General features: G+C 40.6%; 1 protein-coding gene across 2 annotated transcripts in view; it reads right to left on the minus strand.

Annotated features, from left to right (window-relative positions):
• Positions 1-2,005: 2,005 nt before the first annotated feature.
• Positions 2,006-16,051, minus strand: part of PPP2R2A (protein phosphatase 2 regulatory subunit Balpha) — a 65,330-nt gene continuing 51,284 nt past the window's right edge. For both annotated transcript variants that reach the window (XM_079955134.1, XM_079955133.1), the window contains exons 5-10: positions 14,781-14,893; positions 13,315-13,492; positions 12,618-12,782; positions 11,411-11,580; positions 10,997-11,088; positions 2,006-2,932 (exon numbers count right to left, since the gene is read on the minus strand). In XM_079955134.1, coding sequence (XP_079811260.1) covers positions 2,653-2,932; positions 10,997-11,088; positions 11,411-11,580; positions 12,618-12,782; positions 13,315-13,492; positions 14,781-14,893 — 998 coding nt within the window. In that variant the 3' untranslated portion in view covers positions 2,006-2,652. The remainder of the gene's footprint in view (positions 2,933-10,996; positions 11,089-11,410; positions 11,581-12,617; positions 12,783-13,314; positions 13,493-14,780; positions 14,894-16,051) is intronic.

Consider the following 16,051-nt stretch of genomic DNA (forward strand, 5'->3'; position numbering starts at 1 on the left):
CACTCTCATGATCAGAGACCCTTTTCAGGTCAAGTGACTTCGTGTCCTATCTCTGCTCCTGATCACTATCAGGTCTTTTATTTGCGTCAAATTTACAGTTGTTGCAGAAAGCACATTCATCCAACCTCATTTGTAGGTTCTGCCCCAGTTTTCAAATAACAGCACTGCTGATCCACTGGGTACAATTTATTGTTGTTGTTGTTGTCGTTTAGTCGTGTCCGACTCTTCGTGACCCCATGGACCAGAGCACGCCAGGCACTCCTGTCTTCCACGGCCTCCCGCAGTTTGGTCAAACTCATGCTGGTAGCTTCGAGAACACTGTCCCACCATCTCGTCCTCTGCCGTCCTCTTCTCCTTGTGCCCTCCATATTTCCCAGCATCAGGGTCTTTTCCAGGGAGTCTTCTCTTCTCAGGAGGTGGCCAAAGTATTGGAGCCTCAGCTTCACGATTTGTCCTTCCAGTGAGCACTGAGGGCTGATTTCCTTAAGGATGGATATGTTTGATCTTCTTGCAGTCCATGGGACTCTCAAGAGTCTCCTCCAGCACCATAACTCAAAAGCATCAATTCTTTGGCGATCAGCCTTCTTTATGGTCCAGCTCTCACTTCCATACATCACTACTGGGAAGACCATGGCTTTAACTATACGGACCTTTGTTGGTAAGATGATGTCTCTGCTTTTTAAGATGCTGTCTAGGTTTTCCATTGCCTTTCTCCCAAGGAGCAGGCGTCTTTTAATTTCGTGACTGCTGTCACCATCTGCAGTGATCACAATTTATTGAGGTATTGCCAAATTCTGATCAAAAATACTAGCTTTCCACATAGATTATGATAGGTTCATGATCAGAGTAGACCCAACTGTCAAGGGATCCAATCTTCTGAGGACTGCACCATGTCCCATTTTCTCATAAAAGGTTTTGGGTCAGTTGTCTGAATATTAAATAGCAGAAAGATTCTAGGAGGCTACTTTCAACACTTTGAATGCATTATAAACATACAACACCAGATGGCGCCAGAGAGCAAAAAAGCTATGTGATTTTTGCATAGCAGTTTCCCCCCTTTTGTTAACAATTTAATTTCTGACTTATTTATAGCATTTTTTCCTGTGTGTATATCCACCTTTAGTGCTTAGATTCTGAATGACATGCAGACAGCTACTGTCATTTATTTGTGGACTTGAAGCATTTTCTGATCACCATGACTTTTCAAGTTTGTCTTTAATGGCAGGAGTTTCGAAAAGTCAAATGAAAAAAGGAACACTCATAAGGTAAAACTACATTTCCATTCAAGTTACCAGTAGCAACAGAAATACATAAAATATAGGGATACTCAAGAATGCAGTATAATTTTTAAAATCTATTTAAATCACTTTATATTAAATTTTGCACGACGTACTGCTTAAAAAACAATAAATTTTAATGACATCTTTTTTAAAAAGAAAAGAAAAAGCACTGTCATGTGAGTCTGGATCCTAAACAAGGCATTCAATAAAATTAGGACAAAGGGGTTAACATAAGAAAAAGGTTAGTCCCATAAAACCTTAATTGTAGTCTACAAAAGTTCAGCCCCCCTCCCCAATTCAGACAAAGAGCTCTGTTAACAGAGGAAAGAGAGGGAAAGGGAAGCATTTACCAATATATGAAATGAATGAATGAATGACTGTTCAATAGAATCCAAGAGGTTGTTTTTTTTTAAAAAAAAATGCAAACTGCTCTTAAATACTAAAGTGACATTTTAACATTTTCATATAGAAATAAAAAGAACAACCCTTCCTCCATTTCCTAATGAAAAATAATACTGGTTAAAATCAATGCCAAAACATTTTATCATGCGTCAAGTTATTTTTAATAATAAAAAAAGAAATTCATATATAAAGAGGTAGATTAAAAAGGGGAAAAAAGAACAGATTCACCATTCTTTGTCACTTTTATTCAGTAGAACCCCCCCCCCCCACCTTTTAGGATTTTATTTTTTATGCCAGAAATGGCAAAGAGTGATTACAGTCAATTATTTATTAAAAACATTTTATTCTTTGCAACACAGACCCCTTCGACCCATTTTATGTGCTTTTCACTTTTTTTTCTCTACGCACCACCACCAAGGGGCGGAGGGGAGGGGAAGAGGTTTTTTTAAGGGAAAGGAGTCCAGGAGGCGTAGGAGGAATGCTACAAGCCACAGCAAGAATGAGCTGTTGTTTAATAATAAAAAAGGGCCACAAATAATACAGTAATGAGGTTACACAATTAAATCCCACAGCATGACTTGAAGGCTTTTCCCTGTGGCAGACGTCATCACAATGGAAGGCATAAAAAACTGGAGGAACCAAATGTTGATAATAGTCCAACCTCTAGTCCATTAGGCAAGATGGTGCAGTAGTCGTTGTGTTAAAAAGTGCCCTAGCCTCACCTAAATGGCTAGCAGACATGGAGAACTCCTCAACAGAGAGAAACCGTCCACATAGCTATCTAGAAGAGTGTGTTGTCAAATATGGCACATTTTTAAATACTGGGAAAGATGTGCCACAATGGACTTCTCTCTCTCTCTCTTGCTCTCCCGCACTCTGTTTTCTCCCCTCTATTGTTTACGGGTACAAATGCTAGATTCATCTATCTGAACTATGCAGGAAGTGGACTCCTCTGCTAGGAACACTAGCTCTAATTCACTTTGTCTTGAAATATATACAAGTTGTTTGTAGTGGCTACGGCAATGATATTTTCCTTGGGATGCCAGGCCGTGTGGAGGATTTTCTTGTTGAAGTCTAGGCTGTCAACACTGATCTCGTCCTTCTTCCGTTTGCCGCTGGCGCAGACTTTGCGGGGCTTTAAGACGGTGCGGGGCTTATTGTTTTCCCGAGAAGCTTCTAAAGTGATATCCCGCTTTGTGTTCCTATCAAACATTCTGAAGAAGTTGTTGTAGGAGCCAGTCATGACGACACTGAAAGATGGAGAAGACAAAAGAGAGTTTCCAGGTGTGTTTCCTTGCTAGAAGCTTTTACTGCAGTTCTTTTTATTCAGGGAGCTGAATAAATATTCACGGGGAAAGTATCCTATCAAAAATACAATTGCATTTCAACAGCATGGGCACTTAATACATGAGCACAGGAAGCTGCCATATTCTGATCCAACTAAGTATCAATGCTGATCGATTTCAGTATACTTATCTAGGATCAGCACTGTCTACACCAGTGTGTCTCCAACTGTTGTTGGACTACAACTCCCATCATCCCTGACCACTGGTCCTAGCTGCTAGGGATGATGGGAAGTTAGAGAAACACTGGAGATGGCAGAAATTGAACCTGGGACCTTCTGCATGCAAGATAGATGTTCTAACACTAAGCCTTCTCAGTGCTCAAACAGTTTAATGATTAACTATTTTCATGGTACTGAATCATGCGTGCTTTAGGAAATGGATTTTTGAACAGAAATTTCCAGTTTTACCAATACAAAACAGAAACTGGAACACCAACATGTACAGTTCTTACACTAAATCACCTTACACATAAAATTAAAGTAAAGGGAACTGGGATGCCTACTCTGTTAAACAGCTTTCAAACTGCTAGGTACCCAGTAACACCTCTGCATTGCTTGCTTTTAGAAGGATTGTCAGAACTTGTTTATCAAACCCTGCAGTGAATGCAGTTCAGCCAAAGGAGCCAGGTAAATTCATGGCTGCAGTGTGATGATCCCTGCCAAGGGGATGGGAAACTTTGCCCTCCAGATGATGTGGGACTTGAATTACCATCAGCCCCAGCCAGCACTGTCAGTTGTCTGGGATGATGGGAGCTGTAGTTTAGGAGTAACTGAAAGGTCACAGGCTGCCCATCCCTGCCGTAGCAGTCTGCTGTTACTAGGAAACAGTGAATGTCCTTCAACCCCACATACAGCCATTCCAAAATACCAAACAAACAAACACCACCTCATTGCAACTATCAAAAGAATCAAGATGGCAACACTGAAATGGCTTCTCTCAGAGCTCCAAGAACTGAGAATATCTGGAGGAGTTTGAAAACTGTGTTAAGAATCTGTTCATTTGGGCTTCTGGTTCTGCTCTGCCTTAATGGAGGCAGCGGGAGATCGTAGGTGAAGGAAAAACAAGGATGATTGAGAGCAAATCATCATTGCAAATTCCACCCAGGGTCGGGGGAACGAGCTTCAATTGTAGTTCGTCTCGGTACCTAGCTCTCGCTCCGGCATGGAATGAGGGGGGCAGGGAGGCACTGAGCCTGGCAAAAGCCCTCCAATGCCGTCATTAAGAAGCAGATGTTCTCCTGTTAATTAGAACTTAATTGGATTGAAGTACAGGTGTGTGCTGGAAGAGATGAGATCACAAACTGTGGAAAAAACCAACTGCAAGCACTTTAAGGTTTGAATTTGAGATAAGACTTCTTTGGTGAAAAAGACGGGGGGGGGTACAGTTTCTTTATTTAAAGCTTTATTCTCTACATTTATGATTTGGCAACCCTCCTCTGAATGTTACTTCAAATTATATTTGTACAAGTGTGGATGGAAGAACTTGGATTATAAATATGGCATATAACTTCAAAGGAACTGTGTGTGTAAAAAAAAAAACGGATGGGAGGGAAGCTCTATTTTGCAAAAGGTTTACGATGGAAACTTAGAATTGACTCTATTGACTCTTCCCCATCCTTTATTATATACAAAGTGAACTGAATAACGCTAAGAGGACTTGGAATTTAATTTCATTGGAAGGATAATCAGCTGGAAAGAAGGATGAAAGGAGTCTGTGAGTTGCCAAGGAACTGGTAAGGTTATTTATTGAGTCATCTGCAGTCTGACAGACCACTCCTTTTCCTAGGCTGAGGGGGGAAATGGTGACAACAGTTTATTTACTGGGACAGAGAGACCTTCGCATTTCTGGAATAACAATGGGATACCTGCTCCGCCCAAGGCATGGCGGATAACAGCTATAATTGGGGGAAAGAAAGACATAACATCTTACAAGGACAGGACGAAACACCATGGACAGAATAACTGCCACACACAGGAAGAACAAGGATCTAGTATGAGTTCCTCACTTGAAGTTTTATAAATCATTTAATGTATCAAATGGATAGAAGTTATTAATACTGCAGTTGTTGTATAAGGGATTATTATTATGACCGGAATATAATTTAAACTAGTAAGATTTTGGAACGCAGAAATAAAGGAAATAACAAAATAATAAAATCTAGCATGTGGGGAGGGGGCACTTTAACTAAATTATATAATTTGGTACTTGAATGATTGGTATTAATAATTGTATTATAAATTGGTATTGTTATAATAGGCTATTATTGGAGTGTAAATGAAAACTAATACAAATGTATTCCAAAAAGAAAAAAGTAATCTGTTAATTTGTTTAGGGCATTTTAAATCCCAAGCAATCAGGGCAGCAAATGTGGTTCCTCTTCATTTTGCCAACAACTTTATGGCGTAGGACAGCCTGTGAGATGGCGACTTGCGCAAGGTAACCCAGGGAGCTTCACGTCCTAGTGAAAATTTGACACTCTTAACTACTATGCCCACAGTCTCTTACAGACTGCCATTCCTATGACTGACTTCATATTTTATTTCCAGGAAGCAGTTCGTGCTATACTGGGAATAGTGACAAGCCCTCTAATCATGACAAAATTATGACGCAGTTGCTAAGAAAATAATTATGATATAATGACACTTGTGCGCCTCTCAGGTATGCCTGACTTTCACACTCCTAAGAGCCAGAAAAGGGTCACATCACTCCTGTGTAGTAGAGCTAAACTAATAAACCTGTAGTCTGATCAGACATTGAATTAGATTGCTTGCCTGGACTGCAGCTCTTCAAGGTGTAGGTGGAGAAGCCTCCAGTATGCGGGAAGATAGCCTATCATTCTCCTATGCAATGTTTCATCTTTCAGGAAGCATGTTTTACATTTTAATTAATCAGGCACTCTGGACTGCATTGTCCAGAAAGAACAGCATCATCACCCCTTTCTTTATATTTAAATTCTTTATTTAAATGTATTTCTTTAAAGAAAAAAATCCATAAAAATATAAAACAAAACCGCAGCCACATACAATTACCCAGCATCCATATGGAGTATGAAAATTAAATATTGTTCCCTGTTGGCCTCCAGCAATTGAACTGACAGGGACATTCTTATTATTCAGGCTGTAGGAGGCAAGTTTGGAGAAGAAAGCAGTAAGTGGAATAAAGATGCACCACACTTTAAAATAACTGCTTGTGCACATTAGCTTTTAATGCAGCTTTTCTTTGTAGAGGAGGGACCACAGCTCACTGAGAGCCCATGGTTTGTATGCTGAAGGTTCCAGGTTCAATCACTATTGTAAGGAAAAAGCCTCAGGTAGCAGGTGGGTAGGAAGACTTCCTACAATACCAGGCTGGAGGGATAAATAATCTGACCTAGCAGTTATGGCCCTAAAATGAGAAAAGGAGGCCAAGAACCGAACTGTCCACAGGCAAGGCTGCTTTTAAGCCTGAAAAATTAATGGCACACATAACGATGCACCCATAATGATGATGGAACTACAGCAGACAATTAATCAAGCCAAAATGGTCAAAACACCAGGACCAGATGAACTGTCAGCAAAATTTTATAAGAAATTGTAAGATAACATTGTCCAGCCATTGAAAGATGTAATGAGTAAGATACTAAAAACAGGGAAGACTCCGGACTCTTGGAGAAATTCTTATATTACACTCATTCTTAAATAAGAAACAGACTTATTGTTATTAACAAACTATAGGCTAATTTCTCTATTAAATGATGTAAGCTGTTTGCAGCTATATTGGCAAACCAGATAAAAATGGTACTAAAAGACATAATTCACCAATATCAGACCAGGTTTTTGCCTGGTTGACAGATGAAAGATAATGTAAGGAATATAACTGATAGAATACTTGGAGGTAAGAAATTGGAAGCAAGCAGCATTGATGTTTAAAGATGCAGAAAAGGTCTTTGATAATATTTTGTACACTTTTATGAAGAAAATGATGGAAATGATTAATTTCAGAGAGACCTTTTGGAAAGGAATAGAAGCAATATATTCAAATCAATATGCAATGCTGATAGCAAATAATGAGCTAACAGAAAAATGTAAAATAACAAAAGGGACAAGACAGGTGCTATGTCACTATTGTTGTTTATATTGCCTTTAGAAGTCTTAGCTGGAAGAATAAGATCTGATGTATCAATTAAATGGATAACAGTGGGTCAGAGAGCATATAAACTGAAGGTATTTGCCAATGAAGTGGCATTATCAGTAGAGGAGCCACTGGTTAGTATACCAAAGGCTTTAGAAGAAATCAGTGAATTTGGAGAAGTAGAAGGTTTAAAACAAAAGCAAGATGAAAATTTCGGTTAAAAATGTGAATGATCAAATGAAGAAAGATCTACAGTCGACTGGAGTAATAATTGAAAAGAAACTTAAATAATCCCTGTATGGACCAGCTGCATATTCCTGCACTGCAGGGGGTTGGACTAGATGATCCTCAGGGTCCCTTCCAACTCTTCAGTTCTATGATTCTATGATTCTATGATCTAGGAGTGTGGCAGATAGCAAAGAATATAAATATTTTAAAAGACAATTACCGTATTTTTTGCACCATAACACTCACTTTTTTCCTCCTAGAAAGTAAGGGGAAATGTCTGTGCGTGTTATGGAGCGAATGCCTACGGATGGCGGGAGGATCTGCTGCAGTCGTGAGCAGAGGATCCATGGTTCCCCTTTCTTTCCTCCTCCGTGGCTTGCTTTGAAACAGCAAAGCGGGAGAAGAGCCGCTGAGTGGGGAGGAGAGAGGGACAGAGAGCCTGCTTGCTTTAAAGGAGCAAAGCGGGAGAGGAGAGGAGCCTACTCCTCTTATACCCCTCTTCTGCATTATTAACAGCATCCTTCTCCACCCACCCCACGCGTGTTCCTTGTCCCTTGAGTGCTTTTCCTTCCCTCCCCAATTAAAACGTGGTTACAAAGCACGGATCTACATGGATCCTCAGGAATTTTGCACTGGGTCACCCCAAATTCACCATCAGATCACACAGCATGTCCATGGCTACAGCTTGCACCAAAAAAAATCACGCACCCACTGTTGCCTGGGGCCACAGTGGTGCAAAAACGTGGTTACAAAGCATGGATCCACATAGATCCTCAGGATTTTTGCATTGGGCTACCCCAAACTCACCGTCAGATCACATGTCTGTGGCCACAGCATGAACCACAAAAATCATACATCCGCTGTTTTGTTTAGAATATTTTTTTTCTTGTTTTCCTCCTCTAAAAACTATGTGCGTGTTATGGTCGGGTGTGTGTTATAGAGCGAAAAATACGGGTATGTTAAAATTGGGTGGAAATTAAGAAAAATTTAGAAATGTGGGGAAGAATGAATCTGTCCTTATTGGGGAGGATATCGGTGATAAAAATTAATGTGCTACCAAAAATGTTATTTCTACTTCAAACAGTGCTAACGATCAGCAATACAGGATGTTTTATACAATGGCAAAAGGATATTACTAGATTTCTCTGGCAGGGGAAGAAACCAAGAATAAAATACAAATTGTTGATAGATTCTAAAGAGAGAGGTGGATTCTCCATGCCAAATCTGAGAGCCCATAAGGGCTTTTTGAATCATGTTATAAGGAAGACGGTGTACAAAGTATGTAATAAATACAAAAAAAGAAAGGAACAAAAAACACTGTGGTGGCTCTCTCTAATAGAGGCAATACAGTGGTACCTCGGGTTAAGTACTTAATTTGTTCCAGAGGTCCGTTCTTAACCTGAAACTGTTCTTAACCTGAAGCACCACTCTAGCTAATGGGGCCTCCTGCTGCCGCACGATTTCTGTTCTCATCCTGAAGCAAAGTTCTTAACCCGAGGTACTATTTCTGAGTTAGCAGAGTCTGTAACCTGAAGCGTATGTAACCTGAGGTACCACTGTATATGTGAAAATAAGAAATGAGAAACTATTGGGCGATATGGAAGCATATCAAAAGATAAAATTAAGGAGATCTGAAAATATAAGAGGTTTCTTAATCGATTGGCTGCAGTAATATCATTTTAATGAAGTATTTAAATTGAATTTTAAAATGGTTTTTAGACTGAAACCTCCCATTTTGAAAAAGAGTTGTTAGACAATAAAAGTAAATTAATTTCCAAAATGTACAAATGGCAAACTAAAGATGAGCAGGTCAAATCAGTGATGACACATTGGGCAAAGGACTCTGGCTATAATATTGAAATGGCAGTGTGGAAGAGATTATGGAACATAGACATAAAATTTACAGCATGCTGTACTTTTAAAGAAAACTGTATGAAAATGATGTACCAATGGTATTTAACTTCTAGTAAAACAGCTAAAATGCATAAATCAAAACAAAATGTATGCTGCAAATGTAAAGAGAAGGAGGGCACCTTTTACCACACGTGGTGGTCATGTAAGGTAATAAAAAACTTTGGGGAGATGATATATAATGAGTTGAAAAAAAAATTTAAAGGTAACTTTTTAAAAAAGAAATGTGAAGTTTTTCTTTTAGGTGCGGAGATACCGAAGGAACAGAAAAAGCTGTTCATGTATGCGACCACAGCTGCCCTGATGCTGCTAGCCCAGAGATGGAAGGTACAGATACAGAGTCAACCAAGGAAAAATGGCAGAAGAAATTAATGGACTATGCCAAAATTCCAAAATTAACAGGAAGAATTAGAAACCAGGAAGAATCAACTTTTAATAAAGAATGGGAAAAACATATAATTTATTTCAAAAATTATTGTAAACAATTAAATTCATTAGCAGGATTGATTTATAACTTGTAGTTAAAATTTTGAACTAAGGAATATAAAGGATTTATTAAAACTTGGAATTATAAAGGAGATGAGGGAGGCGGAATTCTGACATAAGGATCCACAAAAGAGGGAGAGAGTTTCTGCTTCATTGACTATGCAAAAAGCCTTTGACTGTGTCGACCACAGCAAACTATGGCAAGTTCTTAAAGAAATGGGAGTGCCTGATCACCTCATCTGTCTCCTGAGAAATCTCTATGTGGGACAAGAAGCTACAGTTAGAACTGGAATTGGGAAAGGAGTACGGCAAGGCTGTATATTGTCTCCCTGCTTATTTAACTAATATGCAGAATTCATCATGCGAAAGGCTGGGCTGGATGAATCCCAAGCCAGAATTAAGATAGCCAGAAGAAATATCAACAACCTCAGATATGCAGATGACACAACCTTGATGGTAGAAAGTGAGGAGGAATTAAAGAACCTTTTAATGAGGGTGAAAGAGGAGAGTGCAAAATATGGTCTGAAGCTCAACATCAAAAAAACAAAGATCATGGCCACTGGGCCCATCACCTCCTGGCAAATAGAAGGGGAAGAATTGGAGGCAGTGAGAGATTTTACTTTCTTGGGCTCCATGATCACTGCAGATGGCGACAGCAGTCATGAAATTAAAAGACGCCTGCTTCTTGGGAGAAAAGCAATGATAAACCTAGACAGCATCTAAACAACAACAACAAAAATTGAAAAACTGAAAAATAAATTTGTGAATGGCCTGGAAACACACACACACACACACACACACACACACACACACACACACACACAGTTTTACAGGGGGATTACATGGTAAAAAAAAATTTAATGGCCTGCATTTGCACAAGGCCCCCTTGAAGCGGGAGGTTGGGGGATTGTTAATACAGTTCATCTGGAATCCACAAAGCATTCTGAGACAAAGCCACATGGCAGGAGACGAGAACAGTAAAACTATGACAGCTGAATGAATGAAAATGACAAGTCAACAAGAAGCTCTTTTCACCTCACTATTTGTACTCTCCCTGTCCCCCAAATAGTCTCCTAAACATCTGGTTTAAGGCAAAAATGTGAGCCTGAGATAAGGGAGGAGAGGGAAGCACATTTATTCAGGTATTGCTCAACCAAGGAAACAGTACTTCAAATCACCAGCTTGCATTCAAGTGCTCAGAAATAAAAGAAAACGAAATAAGTCGAGACTTGCCTGTCTGATCCGTTCCAGCAGCACTCAAACTTGTCAAAAATGCAGTCATTTTCATAAAGTGAACAAAGTTTACTTCTGAGGTATTCATGTACCTAAGGAGGAGGAGACACAGTGGTTGGGCATGATGACAATAAATGAATTGTTCAATATTGTGAGTTTTTAAAAACATCAGTATCTATTATGAAGCCAAATATGGAATTTTAATCATTAAAATTGATATAGTACATATTTTATTTTCCACTTTTTATTTTTATCTTACTTTGTTCAATTAAATTGTTCTTAAGAAAAATCAATTAAATATATATATATTAAAAAAGGTCTTATCCATGCAGATTCAAGGACATAGGTATTACTTAGACACGTACACTGTGATTTCCAAAGTCATATCTGAGACCCAATATCTTCATAGCATACCTGGTATGTTTCCACAGGTCTGTTTTCCATATTTAAATCCCAAATTTTCACGGACAGATAATCCCTAGTCATCATATATCGACCACTATGGCTGAATTTGACATCAGATATGGAGGAGATGATTTCGGAGAAAAACGATCGGTTGCTAGGGTCTTCTGGCTCTTCAAACACTGCAAGCAGAAGACAAGCACAGTGGTTCTATCATCACATTTCATGAAGATATACATTCGTTTCTCAGGCACATTGAAGCAAAAAAGGAGTAATATCACTACTGGGGATCCCAAATGGATGTGAAGAGAAATATTACACATTAGTTGCCTGATTGAAAAACAAACAAACCCTGAGGCAATGTTGTTATTTTAAACCAGAATCCTCACAAAGTGAGACAGACCTCCTTATACAGATGCATACATTTCCCAGGAGAGGTGTAAGCGGTTCAAGGTCTCCAGCCAGGCAAACTATTTGGATATTTTTGTGCCAAAAATATCCAAATCTACCAGCCTATATAGGATTGTAGAGTTGAAGAGGACCCCAAGGGTCATCTAGTCCAACTGCCCACAAACACAGGAATCTCAACTCAAGCATCCACGGCAGATGGGCATTCAACTTTTGCAAAGACTATGCAAACTGAACTTTGTAGAATACCTTTTTTGAAAAATGAAAGCAATTTGCTAATAAACATGGAGGGAAGTCTGGAGCAATCTGAAGCCTAACTGTCAGCCACTGGAAATAATTCAGCCACATTCACCCACTCCAAGTCTGGCTATTAAAATCTCAACAAGCACTGCCCACAAATTTTCCAGAGTATCTCTGCAGCCACTGATGGACCGAAGCTTGTTTTCAAAAAAAAACAACAACAACGTGAAATCTGAAATCCTTAAAGTGCCAAGTTCTGAAACCAATCTACATCTTTCTAGGCCTTGAGTGAACTTCTACTGCCTTGAATGGACTTGGAGGAACAGTACAGACCAGCTGTTCGCCTCTACCATAGTCTCATTATTATGGCTTGTGTGTTGCTCTGCTCTGCTGAGTGGCAGTGGATAGAAGCAATGATGTTTTTAACTGTACTGTTTCTACAGGGTTATGGCACCCCTTGGGGTTGGCAAGCTTAAACACCCTCTACATTTCCTTGCTTGACTCGCGATTTTCTCGAAAGAGAGAAAAAACAGCAACAAGAAGTTGATTAGTACTGAAAGAAACTACTTACATTTTGAATGCCTGTCGCAGAGTGCAGATGCCCTCATGTCACAAAGACGGATTGTTCCTTTGCTACTGCTGTATACAAATGTGTTACAGCTGTTTGGATGGAATTCTGCTGCCGTTATCACCTCTGTCAGTTCTTCCATGTTGGCAGGCTTAATATCTACAATATCTAGAGATTTATTACGTTAAGGATTCTCCTTTTAGCAAGTTTCACAGCCCCTTTTTTTGCACTGTAACCAACCATCAGGGGAAAGAGATTTCTGGAGAATGCTGCTCTTTAGATTCCAGTACTATGGGGGAGAAAAACCTTTCTACCTATGTTATCCAAACCATACATACATTTTGTAAATTTCCATCACATTTCCCCATGCTCCCCTCCCCAATAAATAGAACCTTGCCTCGTAACAGTGTTGCTCCAGCAGCCTGTGTCATTTTCTTTGCCCAATTTCACACTTTTCCAGTTCCACAATATTCTTTTCGTCCAGTCAACTGTGCACAATACTCCAAGATGGGTTGTACCACAGATTTATATAATACTGGCAGTTTTGTTTTTGATATGGTCCTAATGTTCCCTGACATGGAATTCATCTTTTTCACAGCAGAAAAAGAAGGAAGGAAGGAAGGCAATACTACTCTAAGATAAATCAAATGATCTTCCACCAAATTGATTCAATATAAATACATTTTTGAGAAAAAGATACTAAAACTTCTGTCTGTAATTTCCAGGTGCCACAAGTTAATCCGTAGGTCATCAGCAGACAGGTATGTTTCATAATCACTATTGATGGAGATAGAGTTAATGTGGTATGTATGTGCATTGGCAAATATTCTTCGTGGACTGGCTTCCACCATGAGATCCATGGGCCTGAATACTGGCACCTGCAAAGTACAAGGGAACAGAGACATCTTCAGCAGCGGTGAAGTAGTGGCAAATTCTGAACTGCAGGAACACATCATAACACACCCCAATGCCCTGTCCCTGCACGAAGAGCTAAAAAATGCAGGCAGCTATGTTCAGCTAGATATGCATGTATATATCCACCCCACAAAACAACAACAGTGCACAGTACAATATCCAATTTACTAGGATCAGTTGACAGTGATGGAACAGATGTTTCTAATATAAATTCAGCTTGTAGAAGAGATTTGGCAAATGATTATGCAAGAAAGTATTACCATTTAAAATGCAAGCATGGAGTACGAACCCCACCAAAGAAAAGGAAGAAAGTGTCCAACCTCTCTGTTTGATTAGTTGACTTCCTCTATGCTAATCTATCACAAACAATAAGAAAACACGATATCACCTTGTTCACTTGCCAGAGCAAGGAGGACCCATCAGTTCACCCAGTGCTTCATCAGATGTCACATTCACTCCTGTTATGCAAAAAGTGCCCTGGAGCTGACCCCCCCCCCCGTGTTTCCCTTCCACTGTATCATTGGGGAATGAAGAAGATTTTACGATCTCCAACCAGAAATCTTGAGGGTGGTCCAGTATCGATTCCTTGCATGTATGCTAGATCCCTTGCACAGCATAGTGACGATGGCACAGCTTAAGTGCTGAAAGGATCAAGTTGTACATGGCCAATGGCAATTAAATGCTCATGGAAGCAGTAAAGCTCAGTCAAGCATTGTTTACTTGAAAGGCAGTATCAATCTTGTTGGTAGAAGACTATTTACAACTTTACTACCATACAGATAGTAAGGCACACTTCAATCCTACATGCTGCCTGCACACAGCTCAGCAGTCTCTCCCCTGTAGGAATCATGCAAGTCCACAGCTAGATGCTCCACATCTATTTATCTTCAAGAATCTTCTCACAGTTTTTGGAAATGAATGGCTCTTTCTCACTTACTCTAACAGGGAAGTGCACCACCAAATGCTATCAGCATGAGAGGCAGAAAGCCAACGTCTCTTGGCATGATCAGGGCTCATAGGAGTGGCGGTGGTTGTTTTGATCTGCTCAACATGGCACTGGGCCTTCGGAGATGGAGAAATAGCTGTAGTGATTATCTGTTGATTTGGACATCATGCCAAACCACAGTTAGCCAGCATCTGATCTGAAGCCTGTTTTCAAACTGTGAGCCACTGTGGGGAAATCAAGACTATTCACGTTGCACCCTTGAAATTAAGTGCTTGCCACACGTGACAAATGAAAGTGCTACTCACCCGTAATGTTGTGACTGTAGTAGGGTCCCTATACCGCCCATCTTCTTCTTTCAAGTTATAGCCCTCTGGTCTTTTATCCCGTTCACTGATTTTCCATAGTTTTATTGTTTTATCTGAAATACATTACAGTGGTCGCAGTGAGCAGCGTTAAGAGTACCGAAACCATGACCAATAAAACGTACTGATTGCACAAGGGAAGACAATTCCAGCTAGTTAAAACTTGTTCATGGTTTTTATTTTTAAGTAAACCTTTCTTCCACTGATGCTGAACAGTGGGCTGATAGTGCTCTGGCTTTGATTAATTTCCAATAGCAGAGGTGGCTAATCTGTAGTCTTTGGGATACTGCTGGTCTCCAACTCCCATCAGCCCCAGCCAGCATAGCAGATAGTCAAGGGATGATGGGAGTTGTTGTCCAGCAATATCTGGAGAGCCACAGGTTAATTACCCCTATCCTATAGTAAAGGGTGTAACAGTCTCAGACCAAGGCTTTTAGTGTGGCTGCCCTAATCTGTGGAACAGCATTCTTATGCTACTTTGTATTGCTTTTAAATTTACTGTCACTCAGCTGTGTCACCCAGTGCCAGTCTGCTTAGTAGAATGCTTTTTACTAGCTGGTCAACCTGAATGATACATTACAAAGTACAGGTCCCATTCCTGAGATTACAATCCAAATTCCAATGCTAAAGGGACAAGAGAAAGAATGGAAATGTGGGTACGGCTAAACTGGGGGTTGCCTATTGTCAGGGGCTCAGGAGCAGAGGCACAGGGGAGAGAGGAAACGGAGAGCGAAGGGGAAGAATCTGAGGGCAGCGTAGGGGAGTATGACAGTGGCCCGAGAGATTCCATGAGCCCCTCCAGCGATTCAGAAGATTCCCAGAAGGAGGCGCCAATGGCCAGGGCAAGGGGGGTCCCAGGAGGGACGCACCAGAAGCAAGGGGCCAGCGGGGACTCCCAAAGCAGCAGCTGGAGATCAGGACCAGTTTCCCCACCAGAGCGTAGCGGGGGGGAGGAGTCCCATGTATCAGGGCCAGCGTCTCCTCCAGTAGGGAGAGAAGATGAGTCAGGGCTGACCACGCCTCCATCGCTGAGTGAGGGAACGGAGGGGAAGTCAGATCCAGCTGGCCCCCCCCCGAAGGGGGAAGCAGTGACAGGAGCAGTGTAACGGTCAGGAGGAAGGTTGCCGGCTGGGCGCGCGCGCCAAGTTCAAATGTACAGGCGCGCGGGACAGCAGAAGACCCGAATTGGGAACCGGGTCCTAAAGCCCGCCGGA

The sequence above is a fragment of the Podarcis cretensis genome (genome assembly GCF_951804945.1).
Source record: "Podarcis cretensis genome assembly, chromosome: 15".
Lineage (NCBI taxonomy): Eukaryota > Metazoa > Chordata > Lepidosauria > Squamata > Lacertidae > Podarcis > Podarcis cretensis.